The following is a 20614-nucleotide window of genomic DNA, read 5'->3' as shown; positions in this document are numbered from 1 at the left end:
TTAACATCAATATTCTTTTGGTGATGTCATATGGTTACACGTCGCGGAATAATATCATTATCTTCAAAGAATTAAAATTTCAGATCACCCGAAGGGAATGGTGAGATGAATGAAAGATATTAATAGGCAGTAACACATAACCAACAAAGAATTGCACAGAGTGATATAAATTATTTCCTCAAAGAGATGTATGGCCATATAAGGAGATGATTAAGTCATGCAGAAAGAATGAGGGATAATTAATGATCCATGAATATCCCGGAAATGTCAAATGACCCAGAAGAAGATCATTAGATTGCAAGGTCAATCCTCTGGATAATTGAGAAAAGGACACGAACAGAAGCTGAAAAGGCCAGGAGGCTTGGTCGGGTTACAATCAACCCCATTGGAGGGAGTAGTCATATAGGTTAGTTCAAGGATCTTTTGGAGTTCCAAGATACTAAGTTATTGCTAGGTTATCAGACAGGTTTTATAAGAGGAGAAGGAAGGATTTGAGAATGAAATTTTCTGAAGAGGGAGGAGCTGCAAGCAGAAGAGCTAGGGACAGAAAAAAAGTGGGGACAAATCGAGGAATATGAATAAGAGTAGAAAAATATTAGATTAGATGACATTTAAAGACCTTTCCCATTCTAGGATCTTTTATTAGGTACCTAAAGCTGCAGGCCAACAACATTTAGCCCAAAGTAAGTATAAATAGTACACACTAGGCTAGGTCTTTTTAAGCTTCTACTCTTGAGTCTAGGTGTCACCAACAGCCTGACATCTTGAATATCAACTCACATATTGCAAGGAGTTGGTATGACAATGACAGAGTGAAAACTTTATTGGGAACAAAGGGCCCTTTGAAGGAAGTTTCTCAAGTTGATTATGATAATAATGTTGGGAAAAGTAGCAGAAAGTTTTGGATTAGTCATTGGGAACTCTATAATGGAGTTAATAAGAATATCCCACAAACTACTTCACTGAATCACTCATTTTCTCTGCTTTATAGAGCAGTGTACCTTATTAAAGGGAAGGCCTAGAGATGTGATGGCCATGATCATGAAGAGACATTTGTTAAGCTGGAAGGGGCAAGGACTCAACCAGTCATCTTTGAACATTCTGAGAATGAAGTGAATCCTACAGTTCCCAACTAAGATGAGCAAAAACCCTTTGGGAGAAGGTTTAGAGCTTGATATTTGGAGAAGGAGGAGAGATTTCCTGAGTCTTGAAGATTTGTAGCACTCTCCATTTGATTAAGGATTTTGCCCAATTTCATAGAAACAAAAGTTATATGAAAGCAGCCAAGTATAAAGCACATCTTATATTCTGTCTAGTTTTCTGTTATTTCCATTTCGCCAAAGTCAACATTTGCAGCAAACATTAGCAATAAAGAACTAATATCCAAATACATGCAAAATTATACAAACACAGAAGAAAAAGAGACATTTCCTAAAAGATAAGTGGTCAAAATATATAAACAAGTAAATTTTCAAAGAAAAAACATTCAATTTATCAGCAATTATATGAAGCAAAAATTCTCTGAATCATTAATGTTAAGAGAAATGTAAATTAATACAACTCTGAGATTTTATCTCACATTCTTAAGACTGGTAAAATTAAAAAAGAGAAAAACAGTGTTATAGGGACTATGGGAAAGCATGAACATTAATACACTGTTGGTGGAGCTGTGGATTGGCCTAAATGTTCAGAAAAACAATTTGGAATTTCATATATATATATATATATTTTTTTTTTTTTTAGAGGGGAGTTGGGGTTAAGTGACTTGCCCAAACTCACATGGCTAGTTTTTGTGTTAAGTGCTGAGGCCAAATTTGAACTCAGGTCCTCCTGACTCCAGGGTCGGTGCTCCATCCTATTTACTGCACCACCTAGCTGCCCAAAATGAGGTCTTTTATTCTCTTTTTTCTGTAAGAGTTCATTTTATTTTATTGCTTTTTGGAAGGGGTAAGGCAGGGCAATTGGGGTTAAGTGACTTGCCCAAGGTCACACAGCTAGTAAGTATTAAATATCTCAGGGATTTGAACTCAGGTCCTCCTGATTCCAGGGTCACTGCTCTATTCACTGAGCCACCTAGCTGCCCCAGAATTATATTTTAAAAGTCAATAAACCAGGGCAGCCAGGTAGTACAGCGAGTAAGAGCGCTGGCTCCAGTGTCGGGATGACCTGGAGATCAAATCCCAGGCTCAGACACTTAGCACCACACCCAGAAATAACTGGCCGTGTAACCTTGAGCAAGTTACTTAACCCTGATTGCTTAAAAAAAAAAAGAATAAAAAAAGTCAATAAACTATATATGCCCTTTGATCCAATAATAACACTACTAGCCAAATTCTCCAAGAGGTCAAAGACAGAAAGGTCTCAAATATACATAAATATTTTAGCACCATTTTGTAAAGTGGAGTAATAGCAAAGAGCTTGAAGGAAAGTAGGTGCCTGTTCATTGGAAAGTGGATGAACATAATATGGTATATGAATATAAAGGAATATTACCATGTCACATGAAATGATGATCATGAAAACTTTAAAGAAACAGATAGACTTATATGAACCAAGACAGAGCAAAGCAAGCCAAACTAGGATAATTTACATGACCACTATAATGTAAAGGAAACAACACTGATACATTTCAGAACTTGGATTTATACAGTGACTCATTGTGACTTCTGAGAATGGTGGCTAAGGGTTTCTCCTGCCCCTCAGCCAGAGGAGATGGATGATGTGTGTAGAAAAAGGAATGCACTTTGGTTTTGTTGGCTGTGTTTATCTGTTACAAAGGAGAGTTTTATTAGGGGTGGCTGGCATTGGGAAATGACAGTTATGTAACAGTAAGAAAAGAACAAGTAGAAAACATTTTAAGAAAAAAAAGTTAAATATTACTTTGGCCACTATGTGGAGGATGGATTGGTGAGTTTAAAGACTAGAGGCATGAAGAGCAATTAGAGGACCATAACAATCTATTCAGATGACAATCCATTCCAAAGAATTAAAATTTCTGTTCGTTACCAGCAAAACAGAGCAGGAAGACACAAAAAGAGAAATTCCATTTAAAATAAATGCAAACAGTATAGAGACCTGGAAATCTACTTGCCAAGATACACCCAGTAACTATATTACCATAATTATGAAATATTCTTTAAAAAAGAAAAAAATCCAGTATCTAAACCAGCATCTTTATAAAACCAAGAACCAGCACTATCTATAATGGAGATAATAACAATGCCGTTCCAATAAGATGAGGAGTAAAGACATTATCACTATTACTATTCATTAACTATATCATGTTAGAAATGCTAGTTATAGCAATGACAAGGAAAAGAAATTGAAGGAATAATTAATAATAATAATTATGCCTGTCCAATAAGATGGGGAATAAAGCAAAGATGTTCATTATTACCATCACTATTCAGTAATTAAACAATGCTAGAAATGCCACCTATAGCAATGAAAAGAAAAAGAAATTGAAGGCGTAAGCATAGGCAAAGAGGAAACAAAATTATCACTTTTTGCAGGTGATATGATGGTTTACTTAGAGAACCCTAGGGAGTCAACTAAAACACTTACTGAAACAATATAAGCAAAGTTACAGGATATAAAGTAAACCCCCACACATCAGAATCATTCTACCATGAATCTAAATCTGGTACCTTATGTCCTATACATGATGCCTCTTTTACCTACTGTCTCCATATTCTGTGATATGGAGGAGCTTCAGATTTCTATATCAAATATTCTTAAGGTTAGGAATGGGGATGAGACTTGTGATTTCATTAATATAGGGCATTCCACATTTCTTGACCAATGCAATTGTCTCTATAAATGCAATAGTCAGTATAAATAGACTTTATAATCTTAGAGACTTTCCTAAAGCACATATCAGAGGAGAGACTTGACTCCAAGTTTTAGTGGCTTTGATGCTGGCTCTGTCAACTTCAGAATACTGTCTCTCAAGTCTTCTTATTAACCTCAAATCACAGGATCAGACCCTGTCACAAGAGGAGGATACTGAGGCTAAGAGGTGAAGCTGTTCATTCAAGGTTACACAGGTAGTACCAAGATTTGAAACCAGCTTTCTTAGGAATTTCATGTTCTTTTCCTTATACTCCCCTGAAATCTTAAACATTAGTTGAAGTTATTTCAAAGAAACATTAGATGGCTAATTTCACAATGGTAACCCTGGAAGAATTTGAGTTCCTCAAAGAATGATTTTCACATTTTGATGGTGCTCTGGTCGTCTTCAGTAAATGATCACAACTAGTTCCCTTTTGCTCTCTGCCTCCCCCTTCAGTATAATCCATGACAAAATATTTCATCATCACTTTCTTCATTGTCATCTCCCAGGCATTTTATCAATCTCTCCGCAACATTACGTTACTCCTCCTCCCATTCTTCCTTATTTCTCCCAGATGGGATTGCTTCCATATATGCTGACAGTCAAGTTGGGACAATGATCCAACCCTGCCTGTTTCCATTACACTATTTAAGATGATTATCTCCTTCTCTGATACCCATTCTGAAATCTATTTGTTTGTTTTTCATATATTTACATGATAGCTTATTTGGGTGGAAGATATAACTTTGAGACCACAGAACTTCCAGAGTGACACTTCTTCTAATTCCTCACCCCTATGCCCATCCCCATTTCCATTCATGCCACCTAGGGAAAGTTATTCTACTCAACATCCAAATAAGCCAAGGACTCTGATGGACAGCTGGTGATTGAAGGATGTATACTAGCTTCACCCCTTTATAAGCAGCCAAAGACTGATTCCTCCCTGCCTTTGACTTTAAGGCAGGGCCAGGGATTGCCCATATACCCAAGAATCCCCCACCCCCTACTTCTAGTTCAGGGAATGGTAATTAAATCAGCAGCACCATTGCTACTACGAAGGGTGTGACAAGTCCTATAGTTCCTCCCAGAATTCTGATGTTTGATTCCCAGGCTACCCAAGAAAGCCCCATTCTCTTCTGGCTCCCTCACATCCTATGTCAGTGCCCATCTACTTTGCATCCCTATCAAACTCTGCCCATCCTCTCCCTTTGCCACCATTTCTCAGCAATCTCTCTCCTCCTTTGAGGTTCACTTCAGCCAGATTTATTACTTGACCCAGATCTTTAATTCTGTTTTCTTCTGGCCTCCAGGTCATTCTCCCTCCTTTCTCAAGGAATTTACTCACTGACTCATAATCTTCCTGTGCTCCACAACTCCCATATTCCTTCTTGGGCACTTCAATTTACATTTGATTTTTCCTTCAAATTCCCTTACTTCCTAGATGATCAACACCCGCAACTTCCATGAGCTGTGCCTCACTCCACTATAGTTCTACCATAGGTATGGTAATTCAGGAGTATGCTGGAGCCAGCTCATAACTGACTGATTATTAAATTTTCAGTGTGAGCATTTCTACCCCAGAAATTGGCAAATGCTACCAAATAGAACTTGACTTACTGTTTTATTAATTGTCTAGGCTTAAGAAATGAAAGAAAAATATTAATAATCAAAATTAAATTTAAAAGTGTTTTGTGTACCTGGGGTTTGTTTGGGGTTTTAAAATTTTGTTTTGGGGTTTTTTGGAGAGCCTGTTATTAAACATTTGACAAGAACAACATGGAAAACAGCCAGGTTCTTAACTATCACCCTTAACTATTATCTTAACTATCACTATAACTCCACTATCTGTAATGTCAAAGTTCCTCTAACCATAACCTTCTGCCTTCCATTTCCACTAAACCTTATCCTTCACAAACCCATTACCTGACCTAACTGCAACCTCCAGTCACCACCCCTCCCTGCTTTCCCCGATGGAACTCCTCTTCTGAATTTACTTTACTCCCATCAAAAACTTAAAAATAGAACTCTGGAGTTCAACTTTTGACTGCCTTCTACATCTCCTGCCCACTGGTTCTAGTGCCACTCAGGTCTTTCCAAATTCCAGACTTGGATTATAACTACCATCTGCCTTCTCCACTGTCTACTAACTCTCAGGCTACTAGAGATGATTTATTGGCCACATCTGATGGTCTTTTCTCAGGCTTTATCCTTATTGACTGCTCTGAAGCACTTGGCAGTGTTCACCGCTCCCTCTTCCTTGCTGCTGTCTCCTGGTTCTTCTCTTACTGTCTGACTTCTCCCAACACACGAGCTCGATTCACTTTGCTTATGTTGTCCAGTTTTCTTTTTAATCAACAACTTTTGCTTCCCATCATCTTCATTTCCAAATGTATTCCTCCCTTTCCCCCTACCCAGTAAGACATCCTTAGTCATAAGGATTTGAAAATAAAGAGAAAAATGTGATCTTCATAAGCCTTTTCTCCTTGTGTTTTCTTGCAGAGAGAGAAAACCAGAAATGATAGAACAAAAAAAAGGCTAAGTGGGAATTGATAACCAATGAATGAAAAAAGTATTGTAAGTATTTACTATGTGCCAAGCTCTGGGCATACAAATAGAAAAAATCAAGCCAATAGATAGACACACAGACGGATATATACACATTATGTATATATGTATTATATGTATGTATGCATTTAGTATATATGTTATTTTATATAGTATACACAGTATATATATAATACATAATATTGGGTATAATATAACATTAAATAGGCATATTTACATTTGTATACGATAACATAATATAAATACATACACATTATTTGCATGCAATATATAATATGTTTTCTTGTGTTAATGAATAAACATATTATATATGTATAACATGTACATTATGTGTACATATTGTTTATATTGAAATATAATGACAAACCACTACAATATCTTTATCAAGAAAACTCCAAATGGGATCACAAAGATTTGGGCACAACTGAAATGCCTGAACAAAAATGTTTTATATGTGCACATACATGATTTGTGTGTAAATACATACATATATAAATAATATGTGATGTATATTTGAAAAAATACACAATAAATACAAAGTAATGGGGGAAATATTTTAGCACCTAGAGAAATCAGGAAAGGTTCCAAGTAGGACATATTTGAACTAAGCTTTGAAAGAAACTAAGAGGCAGAAGTGAAGAGGGAGTGAATTCCAGCCATGGAGAAAAGCCAGGGCAAACATAAGGAGATAGGAGATGGAATGTGCATGAGGAACAGTGAGAAGACCAGTTTGGCTGGAATGTACAGTGAGAAAAGGGCAGGGATACACAATAAGATGGGAAAGGTTGGTTGGGGTCAGTTGGAAAGACCTTTGATGTCAAACAGAAGATCCTGGCAGGCTTTTCCATTAAGCTGAATCTAATATGATAAACTTAATTAGGCTTAAATGTAATCACACTCTTGGATTCCAATAATCAAGTTTACAAGTACAAAATGGGGGAGGTCTAGTGAGTGAGCAGTTTGACTGAAAAATATTTTGAGGGTTGGCTAGATTGCAAACTTAATAGGAGACAGTAGGGCATGGAAGCCAAAAGAGCTACCTCTGGAAACCTATGGCCCCTCTGCCTGCCTTTGTATGAACCTGGATTTGAATAGTTTTAAAATTTTAAAACAGGTGGTAAGAGGGATTTGGCCCTTGGAGATATATAATATGTTTGTATATTTCTATGTATATGTGTGTATATATGTGTATATATACATATACACACATATGCATATGTGTGTATGTAACAATGAATAAAAAAATCTCCTAAGCCAGGCTTCCTTCAGCTAGCAAGTCTATTGTTACACTTTCCAATCTGTTTTGTGCCAAAAGAACAGTGAGAAAAATGCCTCATAACAATCTACATATTTTGTTGATTTTCTTGCATTTTCTTTGTGAATGGTCTTTTCCCTCATTGGTAGAATTCATTGGATTTCTTTTTCAGTGTCCTGTCTTCTTTTATTGTTAGTCATAGTCTTTTTTTAGGGATGTAAGAAAAAGGGCTACAACTGGTTTCTATTGTCTTCATACAAAATATCTTGAGGCAAAGATTAAGACAAAGGTGTGTGGCCAATATTTTGCATGCCTAATTGGTGCCCTCTGGTGGTAGGAATATGACAAAGTCAATAACTCAAAGCATCCTGCATCTTTGCTCAGGGTTGTTTTCATGGAGGGAATTTATTTGGGCTCACAGAGTTTTCATGGTTAAAAAGAACCGTAGAGATAATTCCTGCCCTTGGTACCCTAGAGGACCAGACACATTTAATAATGGTCCAGGAGGATAGTTTCTCATATTTGTTAAGCTGTGTGGTTATTTTATTATTTTATTTTGTTTACTTCTCATGGATGCAGGCCATTATCAGAAAAGTGTGCTTGGGCTTAAATTCCAAAAGGGGAATATGTTACAGCAGAACTACAAGGATAATTAAAGTGTTGAAAATCAGATGTGGCATTGAAAGTGATACTTTACAGCTGATTTCTCCTTTACTTGGCATCCACACTGCAACTCTAGGAGTATTTCTATTCTGACAATTTTTTATTCTGTAAAGGATATAAATTCTGCTTTCACAATTCTTGTTCTCTTTTGAACCATTTAGGAATATCCTGCTGCGGTTCCATGCTTTCCTGAGCATCCACAAGGTCTTCTCTCTCATCAGATGCTGATTGATTTTCTCTTGTCTTGTAATACTTATTCACAGATGCCTCAACTCTTTTCCCTAATCTAGAGACCATATTTCCTTCTTCAACTAATATCTTCTCTGTTGATTTAAGATCTGTAATTGAGTTTTCTTCCTACTGAGATCTTTGGTAATTTTGGTCTTTCCCCCCTACCTAATTTTCCCCTATTGCCTACTTTCTGACTCCCTCCCCTTTGGTGGCTACTTGACAGTCTCAAAGTGACATAGCCTCTCCCACCTTGGATCACCAGGTTTAATCTCTACTCCATGTAACTTTGGGGAGAAAAGAACTAATTCCAACTGGATGCTGGACACGTTCAGCCTTAGTAGAGTGCCCCCCTGCAACACACACACACACACACACACACACACACACGGACATTCTTCCCCCATTCCCTCTGTTCCTCAGTTCTCTAGCTAAGTACCACAGAGTGCTTCCATGCTGCTTTCACAGTTTGAACAAATTTCAGCCATTTGGAGTTTGGATCTCTGTGACACTAGATGGGGGTGGGAATGGGGAGGTGAATTGAGTTCTGTTGCAGGAGCAGACATGTCTTGAGCCTTCTCCACTCTCCATTCCAATTGTTCCTTTATTCTCTGGTTGAGGTCTGTTGCAGCAGTGCTGCTACAATTGCTCATTATTGTAGAGGTCCTCATTTATATCTCAGTCTTAGCAAATTTCTGCTGTTTGGCATTTGGATCACCTCAGTTCTGTCAATGTATGTATGAAGGGAGGGAAAGGGCTGGTGTCAGGGTGTTGAGTTGAGTTCTGTCATAAGCATCTTGGGCTGCTAACACAGCCCTACTATTGGGTGGGTGCTAGGTAATATTGAAGAGATACTGAGTTAGGGGTTAGGAATTAACCTTCTCTATAGTGTGATTTTTTTTTTACTTTATTTTGGTTCTTAGTGTCCTAGGCTGTGGAAATAGCTGAAATTGCTGTATCTCTGTACCATAATTTGTACTTTAGAGAGGGTTGAAAGATTATGAAGATTAAAAAAGGTCTAATGCTGTATCTTGTAGGTTATATAAACCAAAAGACTTTATAACCCTCTATCTTCCCAATACCCATTGGATATGGTATCATAAATGCCATCACAGTCTTAATCTAAATCACAAGCTGCTAATGCTCATTATCAATTAGCCATATACTTATATGATTCCTGGGGTACTGCTTTTCCTAATTTATATGCTTTTAGGGCTGAAATTAATCCATTGATGACATTTTGAAAAATAACAAGGATTAAGGATTGGGAAAGCATACTAAACTCCACCACCACCACCCTTCTCCAATACCTTTTAGGCTATATATTAGCATTTTAGACTCAAGTCCTTGGTCCAACCTGAATGAAAAATACTTCTCTGTCCTTTATGAACAATTCCAAATGCCTGGCACTAAATCAGAGGAAAGCAAAATACAAACCATAGGCCAATCTGGTTTGCCACCTGTTTCTGTACACTCTGCAGAGATTCTACATTTTTTAAAAATTGTTGAAAAATTATCAAAAGGAGTATAATATTTTGTGACAAATTAAAAATAATATAAAATGCACAGTTCAGTGCCCATATGTAAAGTATTATTGGAACACAACCATGACCATTTATTTATGTACATTCTATGACTGCTTTCCCTCTACAATGGGTGAGCTGGGTAGTTGCAACAGAAACTGTATGTAACAATCTCATCCCTTCCACTGCTGCTCAACAAACTACAAATTCCAGTGACATAGCTATAGCAACAACATTTTCATTGCCATGTGTTGGCATGCCATGACATTTTATTCATTTATTAGCAAACCTCAAAACCCTCTATGTCAAAACAAGAAAAGAAGAAGAAAAGAAGAGCTCAGGAGTGAGATTGAATATTTTTCTAAATGAGAAGAATCACTTTCAGCCACTACAATATTGCATTGAATGGTTTTGGAAGTCAGCTTTTGCTTCATGCTTCATGTTTCTTAATGAATTCAACTTAAGGTTACTAGGCAAAACAGCATTTATATATAAAACTTATACTGAAGTTAAATCAGCTCAATGAATACTAATATTTGAATCTCATGTCACCGTGCTTTATATACTTCTGGTAATATCAAGAGTTAAAACCAAAAAGCAGTGTCTCTATCCCCAAACAAATTTGCAGCAGATATATTTTCTGAGCTCAAACTACAGTTCCAGAAATGTTTTTTGAACCTTGATGCAAATACAAAAGAAATGTCCATATTTCACAATCCATTCAACTATGCAATCGGGAAGCTTTTGCTTAGCCTCCAACTGAAAGTAATTAATGTGCAATGTAATGACATTCTAAAAGAAAATATCAAGAGAAAAATCTAATAGAATTCTATAAATGCCTTCTAAGCAATGATTATGTGCAATTAAAATCGTATGCTTATGGATAGATAACAGTATTTGGCAGTACTTATCAGTATGAAAAGACATTTTCAAATATGATATATGGAGGCAGCTAAGTGGTACAGTGGATAGAGTGCTGGAACTGGGGTCAGGAAAGATCTGAGTTCAAATCCAACCACAGACACTTACTAACTTTGAGGCCCTGGGCAAGTCATTTAACCTTTTTGCCTCAGTTTCCTCATCCATAAAATGGGGATAATAATAAAACTTACCTTTCAGGGTTGTTGTCAGGATCAAATGAGATATTTTTCAAAGTGCTTACCACAGTGCTTTGCATACAGAAAATGCTACATAAATGTTACTATAATTATTATGGCATAAACTCTCACCACAGACCAAATTAACAGATAAATATTTGCAATTGATTTTGATGATAGGAAATGCTACCTTTGAGCCTCAATTAAGTTATTTGTTCTTTTCCCCCCAAAGAATTCTATTCTACTGAATATACCTCTATTATAAAAGTGTTCAATTATTATTATATTTTGAATTCCACCAGTATTTTATTTACAACTAAATTTAATTTATTCCATCAATAAAATTTTTATGAAAAAATATTTTCTCTTGATATACCTACATAATCACCTTGACTGCTTCTTGGCCAGTAAAGCCTAAAATACTTGTTATCTGGGTATTTACCAAAAGTTTGCTGACCCCTACATTATACCCCATACTCTCCCCACCCCACCCCAACCAAAGGTCTAAACACTTTTTTTCTTTTTTAGAAAATTGGGTAAATGTGCAGGGAGGGACAGACACTTTCCCCTGAAGATATAATTAGCATAGTGATAAGATATAGTTGAGACCCTTTGGTCAATGTACTTAAGAGCTCTGTCCTCTGTTTTTTAGTTCTTGAATGGGTCAGACTAAGAGAAGGAAGACTAATGACTTCTGAAAATGGCTAGAACTCTTGGGTTCACCTTGTACCACATTAAAAGTCAAATCCTTGGAAGGAGTGATCAAGAAGGGAATTTAGGGAAATGATTCTCTAAGGCACATTGACATTTTAAGTAATTATTGATATTCTAAGACTATCACCTAAACTCTGAACCCTTGTTCAATCTTGACTGGGGAACTGTGCTTAAAGTTTAAGAATGTTTTAAATTATAACTACAAAATAGTTTGTGAGAGAGAAGTTTTGGAAAGTAGGATGAATTCCTATCCCTTGGAATTCTTTCCCCATCTAAGCAGAAAAATCCTTAGAATTAGTTTTACTTAATAGAATGGTTTCCACCAAGCTCATGCTCCAAATTCAGCATACAAAATTTCTTCCATTGGACTTACCTGCAGCTACTATGATAATATCAGCCAATTGTGTATGGATTTTCAGCTGCTCTTTTGGAGTATATCTATGAGTTATTGTCACTGTTGCATCACCTGAAACAAACATATAATAACTCCCATTAATATTTACCAAATTGTGACCATTTCATTATACACACAAGCAGGGAAGACACTTCCATTCAAGACATTCCTTTGAAATGAAGAATCAATTTTTATGCTGCTAAGAAACCATTTCTTTCATGAAGTCCATCCTCATTTGAAGAATCTTGGCATTATAGATCACAGAATCCAAGATTTAGAGCATAAAGTGGGCATTTAATCCAAATCTCTCACTTCAGAAGAGGAGGAAGAAGGTCAGAAAATTGCTTAAGTTCATAGGGGTAATAACAAGATTTGAAGACTGGTGTGATAACTCCAAATTCAGAAGCATCCTGCCTACACCAATTCAATGTGACCCTTGAACTGTCCAGATGTGATGCCAAATTCACAGACTACAATAATGGAACATAATCTCTTGTAGGTATTACTAATGCAGACAGAAAGGATTGTGGAAATTGTACCTGTCATCCTAAGACCAGCCTAACTAGGTTTGGACGAGTTCATCACCAAACAGGTTTCATAGTGATGAATATTTTGACTGTAGCAACGCTTGATGAGTATCTAAGCCAAAAAAAGTAACTAAACCAAAAAGGACATAGTAGTCTTCAGGGTGGCTAACACCACTCTGTTAAAGTATTAAGAGAATGAAGCAAGAAACTTACTTTTTAGTAATCTGAATCTCCAATATGGGAATGACATTTTAATGGATTAAATAACCCAACATGTCCAAATGTTCAATCTACTGCCAAAGTAGAACTTACTACAACAGGGTATGGCTATACATAGCTAAAGTTTGATGTTTTTTATTGATAACTTTTGTAACTTCCTTACTTCCCCACCCAGGGAGACATCCCTAATAACAAAAAGCAGGGGGAGGGGGGAGCAATTCAGTGAACTAACCAACACATCATTGGAACCTGACAATGTCTTCAAGGTTCCACATCCAGATTCACCCACCTCTTTCAAGGAAGGTACATTTTTTATCTCTATTATAAAGTACAAGCTTTATTCAATACACAAAGGTGATGGCTACACAAATCTAACTTCTTTAAAATTGTAATTTTCTTCTTAAGGCTCTTTGGACAATGGCATGGACAGGTTCATATCTTCATCTATTAAAAACCCATCAGCAATGACTTTAGAATTCACCTCAAGGAATAATCCAAATATGTCCTCCATTTGTTGGCTTTAGGTTACCTCACTAATTTCAGCTCTCTCTATTCTCCCTAAGGTTTAATCACACCCTTGAGGCCAAAGGCTAGGGCAGATAACAATGGAAACCAATTATATTAAAACACAGTTAAAAAAAAGTTCATGGGCTCAAAGTTTAGAACTATTTTCATAAAAGAATTCAAATCTGCTAATGTCTCCTTAGGTATTTTGTAATAATAAAATATTTTTCATTTTAATATATTTGGCAACTCAATCATCAAATCTGGCTTCTTAAAAAATGTTTTTCTATGTAGCTCTAAACAGGTGTAAAATTGATCCCTAAGGTTGAATTCAACTTTAAAATTCTGTGTTTCTGGGTCTAAATTCTATGCTAACCCCTTTTTATAATCAGAATTTACTTCTTTAAACATAAGTAAAATCAGATGTGGAAAGAAGACTGGCCATATAATAAGGAGAAACAGATTCCTCTCTAAATCTATTTCCTCTTTTGAACAAGGACAAAATTGTACTATCTACTTCAACGGAGTTGTAGGAAAAGTCCTGCAGATCTGAACCCCATAAAATGTGAATAATTAATATGAGAGTGGGTGTCCTCCCTTGTGATCAAGAGTAGCTGCACATATTGTGTGGGGAGAGGGGGAGAGGAAGGACCATAAGGGTAATCACGACATAGGAAACACATTTAAAATGTAAAGAAAAAAGCAGAGGTAAAATGAAGAACTGGAATAAAATATGTTATTCTTCAGGCAATTCCAAAAAAGGAATCATAACCATTGTAACCAAGGCAATGCCAAAATCAGTACTGCCAAGAATGACAAAGAGGAATAAACTTTTATTTATGTGGGCTGGGTGAGTTGGTGGATAGATGCAGAGAAACATTAAAAACACAGAAAAAAAGCAGAAGGAAGTTCAAAGGCAGACATAGACATGCAGATTAAATTTAATATATGCTTTTAAAACTTCATGTTACAGTTCAGTTTCATATAAAATTCTTGTTATTCAATTATTTCAGTCACATCCCACTCTTTTTGATCACATTTGGGATTTTTTCTTGGGAAAGATATTGGAATAGTTTGCCATTTCTTTCTAGAGCTCATTTTACAGATGCAGAAACTGAGGCAAACAGGATTAAGTGACTTGCCCAGGGTCACACACCTAGGAAGTACCTGAGGCCAGATTTGAACTCATGAAGGAGGAGTCTTCCTGACTCTAGGCCTAGTGTTCTATTCTAGATGCCAACATCGTGTAAGATATTCCTTAATTATTCTTTGTATATAAAAATATTCATGTCACTCAAGATTATGTTCATAATCTTTTTAAAGAAGAAAAATAAAAACCTCAGAGGGTAGGGGGATAGGTGGTGCAGTGAATACAGCAGAAGCTCTGGAGTCAGGAGGATCTGAGTTCAAATTTGACCTCAGACACTTAACACTTACCCCCCTCCAAAAACCAAAAAAAAAAAAAAACCAAAATCTCGGAGGTTAGAAAACATAATGAAAACATAATGAGATGCTTAGCCAATCAATCATCAATACATATATGTTTTAACTTCTGCTGATGAATTGATTATATGCAGAGGCACCTGAAGGCAGCTCAGTGGCACAGTAATGGTATGCTGGGCCTGGAGTCAGTGAGACTTGAATTTAAATCTCATCTCCGACACTCACAAGCTGTATATCACTATACTTATCCTCTGCCTGCCTCAGTTTCCTCAATTGTCAAATGAGAATAATTATAGCACCTCCCTCCTAGGGTTGTTGAGAGAGTCAAATGAGATAATATTTGTAAAGCAATTTGCAAACCTTTAAGGGGCTACATAAATGGTTGTGATTGTTATTGTTGTTATTACTATTATTATGACATTAAATTATTTGCCTTTTTCTGTCTTATTGACCCATTTCTATACTCTACAAGGCAGGGATTGTATCTCAAAAAATCTCCAAAAGATTCACAATGCATACCAAAACGAACCTGGGAAATTTGGTGCATTTTGGTGGTGCTGTGGATCATGGTGTGAACGTATAGAAGAAAGATAGGATAAAATTTATATAGGACATTGTTTCCTTCCTTCTTCCTTCCTTCCTTCCTCCCTCCTTCTCTTCCTTCCTCCCTTCCTTCCTCCCTCCCTTCCTTCTTTCCTTCCCCTCCTTCCTTCCTTCCTTCCTTCCTTCCTTCCTTCCTTCCTTCCTTCCTTCCTTCCTTCCTTCCTTCCTTCCTTCCTTCTTTCCTTAAGCCCTATGACATAGGTAATATAAAAATGATGATTTCCCATTTTACAAGCATTTGCTAATTGCTTACCATGTACCAAGCACCCTATTAAGCACTGGGAATGCAAAGAAAGGCAAAAGACAGTCCCTGCCCTCAAGGGGCTCCCAGTCTAGTGGGAGAAACACCCAGCAAGCAACTCTATGCAAACAAGATATAGACCAAATAAATTGGAGGTAATCTACACTAGCACTGAGGGGGATTAAGAAAGATGTCTAGCAGGAGGTGGGACCTCCCTTCTCTGGGCCACAGTTTTTTCACTGTGGTGGCACAGCTCCCCCAGCACAAAATGCTTTTGTCTCCAGTGAGAAGGAACATGTGCCCTGTCCTGCTCTGCCCTAAGACATTATGATGGGAAGTCTTCCTACATCAGCTCAGGAATTTTATTGTCAGGACCTAACCCTAATTCCTGCCAGTTCCAAGAGTTTCAAGAAGTCAAAAATAATCTTCTTACAATAAAATAAAAGGTTGGGGACTTAGCCCTAACTCATCTGGACTTCAAACTATTTAAGAAAAAAGATTTCTCTGGATAGGAGACAAAAACTGGAATAGCCCTAAGTCAACTTATGATGTCTGGACAAAGAAATCAGCATCCTCACTGACTATCCTGACCAGGCTAGACTTTGTGGATGTTGTCTCACTAAATTCCACATGGAACAAAGTTAATCTGACTTCAAGGACTCTATTAGTAATGAATTAATATTTGCTGCATGTAATTACTGCTCAGGCAGAGCTGAAATTTCCAAGCATGAGTAGGTCATCAGCTCTCAGCAATCCATTGTGTTAATAGTATACATCACCACCCTCCAAGAGCTCTGACTAAGCTGAAACCCCTCAGTGTACCTCATTTGGGAAGTACTACTTTTGTTTCTAGCAAGAGAAATTAAATTGTGTTCCCTCTAATAGCTTCTTTAATATAGAAGAGCATTTCTCATCCCCCTGACAATGTAATCATAGTGGCCTATTTGTGCTGCTACAATAAAGACAGGTTCCATTTTCCCTGACTAATAGGTATCAAAAAGGGTATTTATTTCCTTTGTTTAATAAGTCATCACCATGGATCTAGATGAGAATATTTTTTAAATTTATGGAAGGAAAGGAAAGGAAGGAAAGAAGGAAGGAAGGAAGGAAGGAAGGAAGGAAGGAAGGAAGGAAGGAAGGAAGGAAGGAAGGAAGGAAGGAAGGAAGGAAGGAAGAAAGGAAGGAAGGAAGGAAGCATTTATTAAGCATCTGCTATGTGCCAGTCACTAAGTGCTTTACAAATATTATCTCAACTGATCCTTACAACAACCTTGAGAGGTAGGTATTATTATCACCCCATTTTAGAGTTGAGAAAACTGAGTCAGATGTTAAATAACTTGCCCAGGATCACACAACTAAGAAGTGTCTGAGGATGAATACATTAAATCTCAACCTAGATTGGAGGTCTGAGTCTTGCATTGCAAAGGATGATTGGAACCCATGACTCCAGTCAAAAGGTGGAAGGAGATAGGTGATGATCAGTCCTATACACATTGCTTGGGTTTGAGCAGCTCTTGTATGTGTGTATACATGTATGTGTTTATTATGCATAATCCACATGCAAATATATACATATAAGCACTCAAATATACACATCCACCTATATGCATGTGTACATGTGTGATGTATGTTGTGTGTAATTTATGTGACATAGCATTTTGTATGCTATGCACATAAATACTAACATATGCACATACATGAGAATGTGTCAGTATGACTATGTATAAGCACTCACATACATGCACATGTGTGTAGGCATGTATGTGTGCATACTATGCACGCATATACACATAAGTACTCATGTGTGTGCATATATAGGTTTTTAAAATACTATATACATACATATATAATCTAAGTACTCACATATATCTGCACATGTATGTAGGTGTTTATGTGTATTTAGGGGTAAGATTCAAACTCCAAAGCCCAAACACATAAAACAAGACCAGATTTAGAGTTTGCAGACCTGTACTTTAATCCATCTCAGTTGTCTAATCTGTGTGACTGGGCAAGTCATGTAATTTCTCTGTGGTACAACTTCTTTATCACTAAACTATGGCTAATAAGAGCTGCATTAGAGAAATGGAAGAAATATCAGCCATATTTCTATCATCACAAAACATTCATTCTATCTTCTGCCTTTGTACACAGACATTGAAAGCCTTTGTCTAAATGCCCTCCCTCTCACCTCTGTCTCTTTTCATCTCTAGCTTCCTTCTGTAATGGGAATGTAAATTTTTAGGATCTTCCCTGCCAAGCTCAGCTCAGACAGCAGCTCCTGACTCTCCTTTCCCTAAATGTTAGCATTCTTCGCGCTCACATTGAAATAACTTCTATTTATTTTGAATAAATGATAAAGTATTCTTAGGTGTCTACTTCGGGTCAGACACTATCCTCGGTGCTGGAAATAGAAATGCAAAACTGAGACAGTCCTTTCCATGAAGAAGATTAGATTTTAATAGAGAGACAGCACACAGACTTAGAAGCAGATCTGAGGTCAAGGTCTGGCTTTGCTACCAACTAGCTCTATGACACTAGGATGTCAGCTTACTTCTCTACACCTCGATTTTCTTTTCTTTTGTTTTGCTTTTATTTTTTTGTTTGGAGGGCAATTGGGGTTAAGTGACTTGCCCAAAGTCACATGGCTAGTATGTTAAGTGTCTGAGGCTGAATTGGAACTCATGTCCTCCTGACTTCAGGGTCAGTGCTCTATTCACTGCGCCACCTAGGCACCGCCGAGACCTCAATTTTCACATCTGTAAAATGGGTAATAACCATTCTACCAAAGTGATAAGTTTATGAGGGTCAATTAGGCATATAAAGTGATTTATAACTGTGTTGTTGTTCAATCATATCAATTGTATCTGTGATCCCATTTGAGATTTTCTCGTCAAAGATGCTAGAGTGGTTTCACATTTCCTTCTCCAGCTCATTTTACAGATGAGGAAACTGAGGCAAGTAGGGTTAAATGATTTGCCCAGGATCACAAAGGTAGTAAGTTCCTAAGGACAAATTTGAACTCAGGAAAATGAGTCTTCCTCTCTCCAAGCCCTGTACACTATGCACTATGGCACCCCCTAGCAGGGATTTCCAACTATAAAGCATTCTATGAATACATCTTCTTATTCATTCTACATTTGAATGAGTCTACAACCCCACCAAAAAAAAGGAAGTAAATCATTAAGATCATTTAAGGAAATAAGAACGCAGCTTTGTATATTTTTATATCGAGTATGTGTGGCTATTTTGAGAAATAGTAAGATTGTTTGAATAGAATATCTGGGTACTTACCTCCAGGTCTTTCATGCTCTCCATCACTGTGTAAAAGCATTGTAATGGGCATCCCTACATTCTTGGATCTTCCAACCACAACCACGTTTTTCCCAAATGTTTCAATTCCTTTAATACAGAGTTTGATTTGAGTGTAGAAAGAGTAAGGAGAATCAATTTAAGCATGTAAGAGGCCAACTGAAATAGTTCCCCCCAAACATAAATTAAATTATTACTCTTATGATCTAAAGACATGAATAAGTCTTCTCTGACACATTGATAACATAACATTTATTCTATTTGTTTTAATGCTACTGGGTAGCCCATCTCAGGATTTCTTGTTTTGCTTCATGCAGGTTATTTTTAATCATTGTGATTTACTTGGAGAATTGTACTCTAGTGGTTTATAAATGAAATGTGCTCCACAAGCTAGAATAACACCTTACTATCATGCTTCCAGTAATCTCAGTCATATTGGATCCAAACCCCTGTGAACGAGGGAGAAACCAAATTACTTAGGGGAATATCTGACACAAAGCCCAAGTGTTTAAGCTCAGCGCTTTTAACAATCCTGATTATTTGTGTGACCTAACCTTTCTGAGCTCACTTTCCTCAAGTCTAAAATATGTAGGTTGAGCAACATCATCTCTAAAGTCTTTTCCAACTCTAACATTCTAAGAACCTATGACTTTTCCCCAGAAAATTTCTGGTTATTCTTACATTATAGAACAGCATATTAAGGGTAGGTTAGATACCATCAGAAGCTGGAAGACTGAGAAATGACAAAAGGGAGAGAAAACATCAAGAAAATCCCCAAAGCATTCTGGGGCCACTTAGGCCAGAGGCAAACAAATTGTCCGAGATGCCACAGTCAATAATGGAATGAAAGCAAAGAGTATCAGTTGATGTTTATAATTATAACCTTGAGTTATCAAAACCTATGTCTAGGATTTGGTTCTAAGCATGCAAGGACATATGGAACACACCTGGGGGGGAGTAGCTAACAGTTTTTAAAGACTTTAGTTATCCAGAAAATTTGTGTGAATAACCTCACTCTTTCAGTGATGCATTGATGGTGCCATAGATAGAGAATTGAACTTTGAGTCTGAAAGTCCTGAGCTCACATACAGCCTTACACTAACTGTGTGACCTGGAAAAGGTAAACTTTCTATTCCTCAGTTTCCTCACCTATAAAATAAAGTTAATAATAACACATAACTCCCCAACTTGTAGTGAGGCTTAAAGGAGATAATGCTTGTAAAGAGCTTTGCAAACTTTAAAGAACTCTATAAATGCTAGTTATTGCTGCATGAGGTCATAGGATTTAGATCTGGAAGAGAGCTTTAGGATTTCTTTAGCCCAGTCTCCTCCTTTGAGAGATAAGGAGACAGATATTCACATATGACTAGAGAAGTTAGATTATGAAAACAAGGATTCAAATCCAGGCATCTCCAGAGTAACAGGCCATCTGGCCTACAGCCTCCATGCCTTCTTTCTTTCTTTCTTTCTTTCTTTCTTTCTTTCTTTCTTTCTTTC

The 20614-nt window shown here is 37.0% G+C and overlaps 1 protein-coding gene across 3 annotated transcripts in view; it reads right to left on the bottom strand.

The window, feature by feature from the left end:
- The window catches only part of MTHFD2L (methylenetetrahydrofolate dehydrogenase (NADP+ dependent) 2 like), a 123041-nt gene that overhangs the window by 58695 nt on the left and 43732 nt on the right, over nt 1–20614 (bottom strand). For 2 of the 3 annotated variants that reach the window (XM_069091735.1, XM_069091730.1), the window contains exons 5-6: nt 19100–19207; nt 12251–12343 (exon numbers count right to left, since the gene is read on the bottom strand). In XM_069091735.1, coding sequence (XP_068947836.1) covers nt 12251–12343; nt 19100–19207 — 201 coding nt within the window. The remainder of the gene's footprint in view (nt 1–12250; nt 12344–19099; nt 19208–20614) is intronic. The other variant, XM_069091732.1, reaches the window with a different exon arrangement.

This window comes from Petaurus breviceps, unplaced genomic scaffold (assembly GCF_028583685.1).
Source record: "Petaurus breviceps papuanus isolate PSGF00001 unplaced genomic scaffold, PetGlider_PUasm1.0 126, whole genome shotgun sequence".
NCBI classification, from domain to species: Eukaryota; Metazoa; Chordata; class Mammalia; order Diprotodontia; family Petauridae; genus Petaurus; species Petaurus breviceps.
The sequence above is the reverse complement of the archived record's forward strand: the minus strand, read 5'-3'. Positions and strand labels throughout refer to the sequence as shown.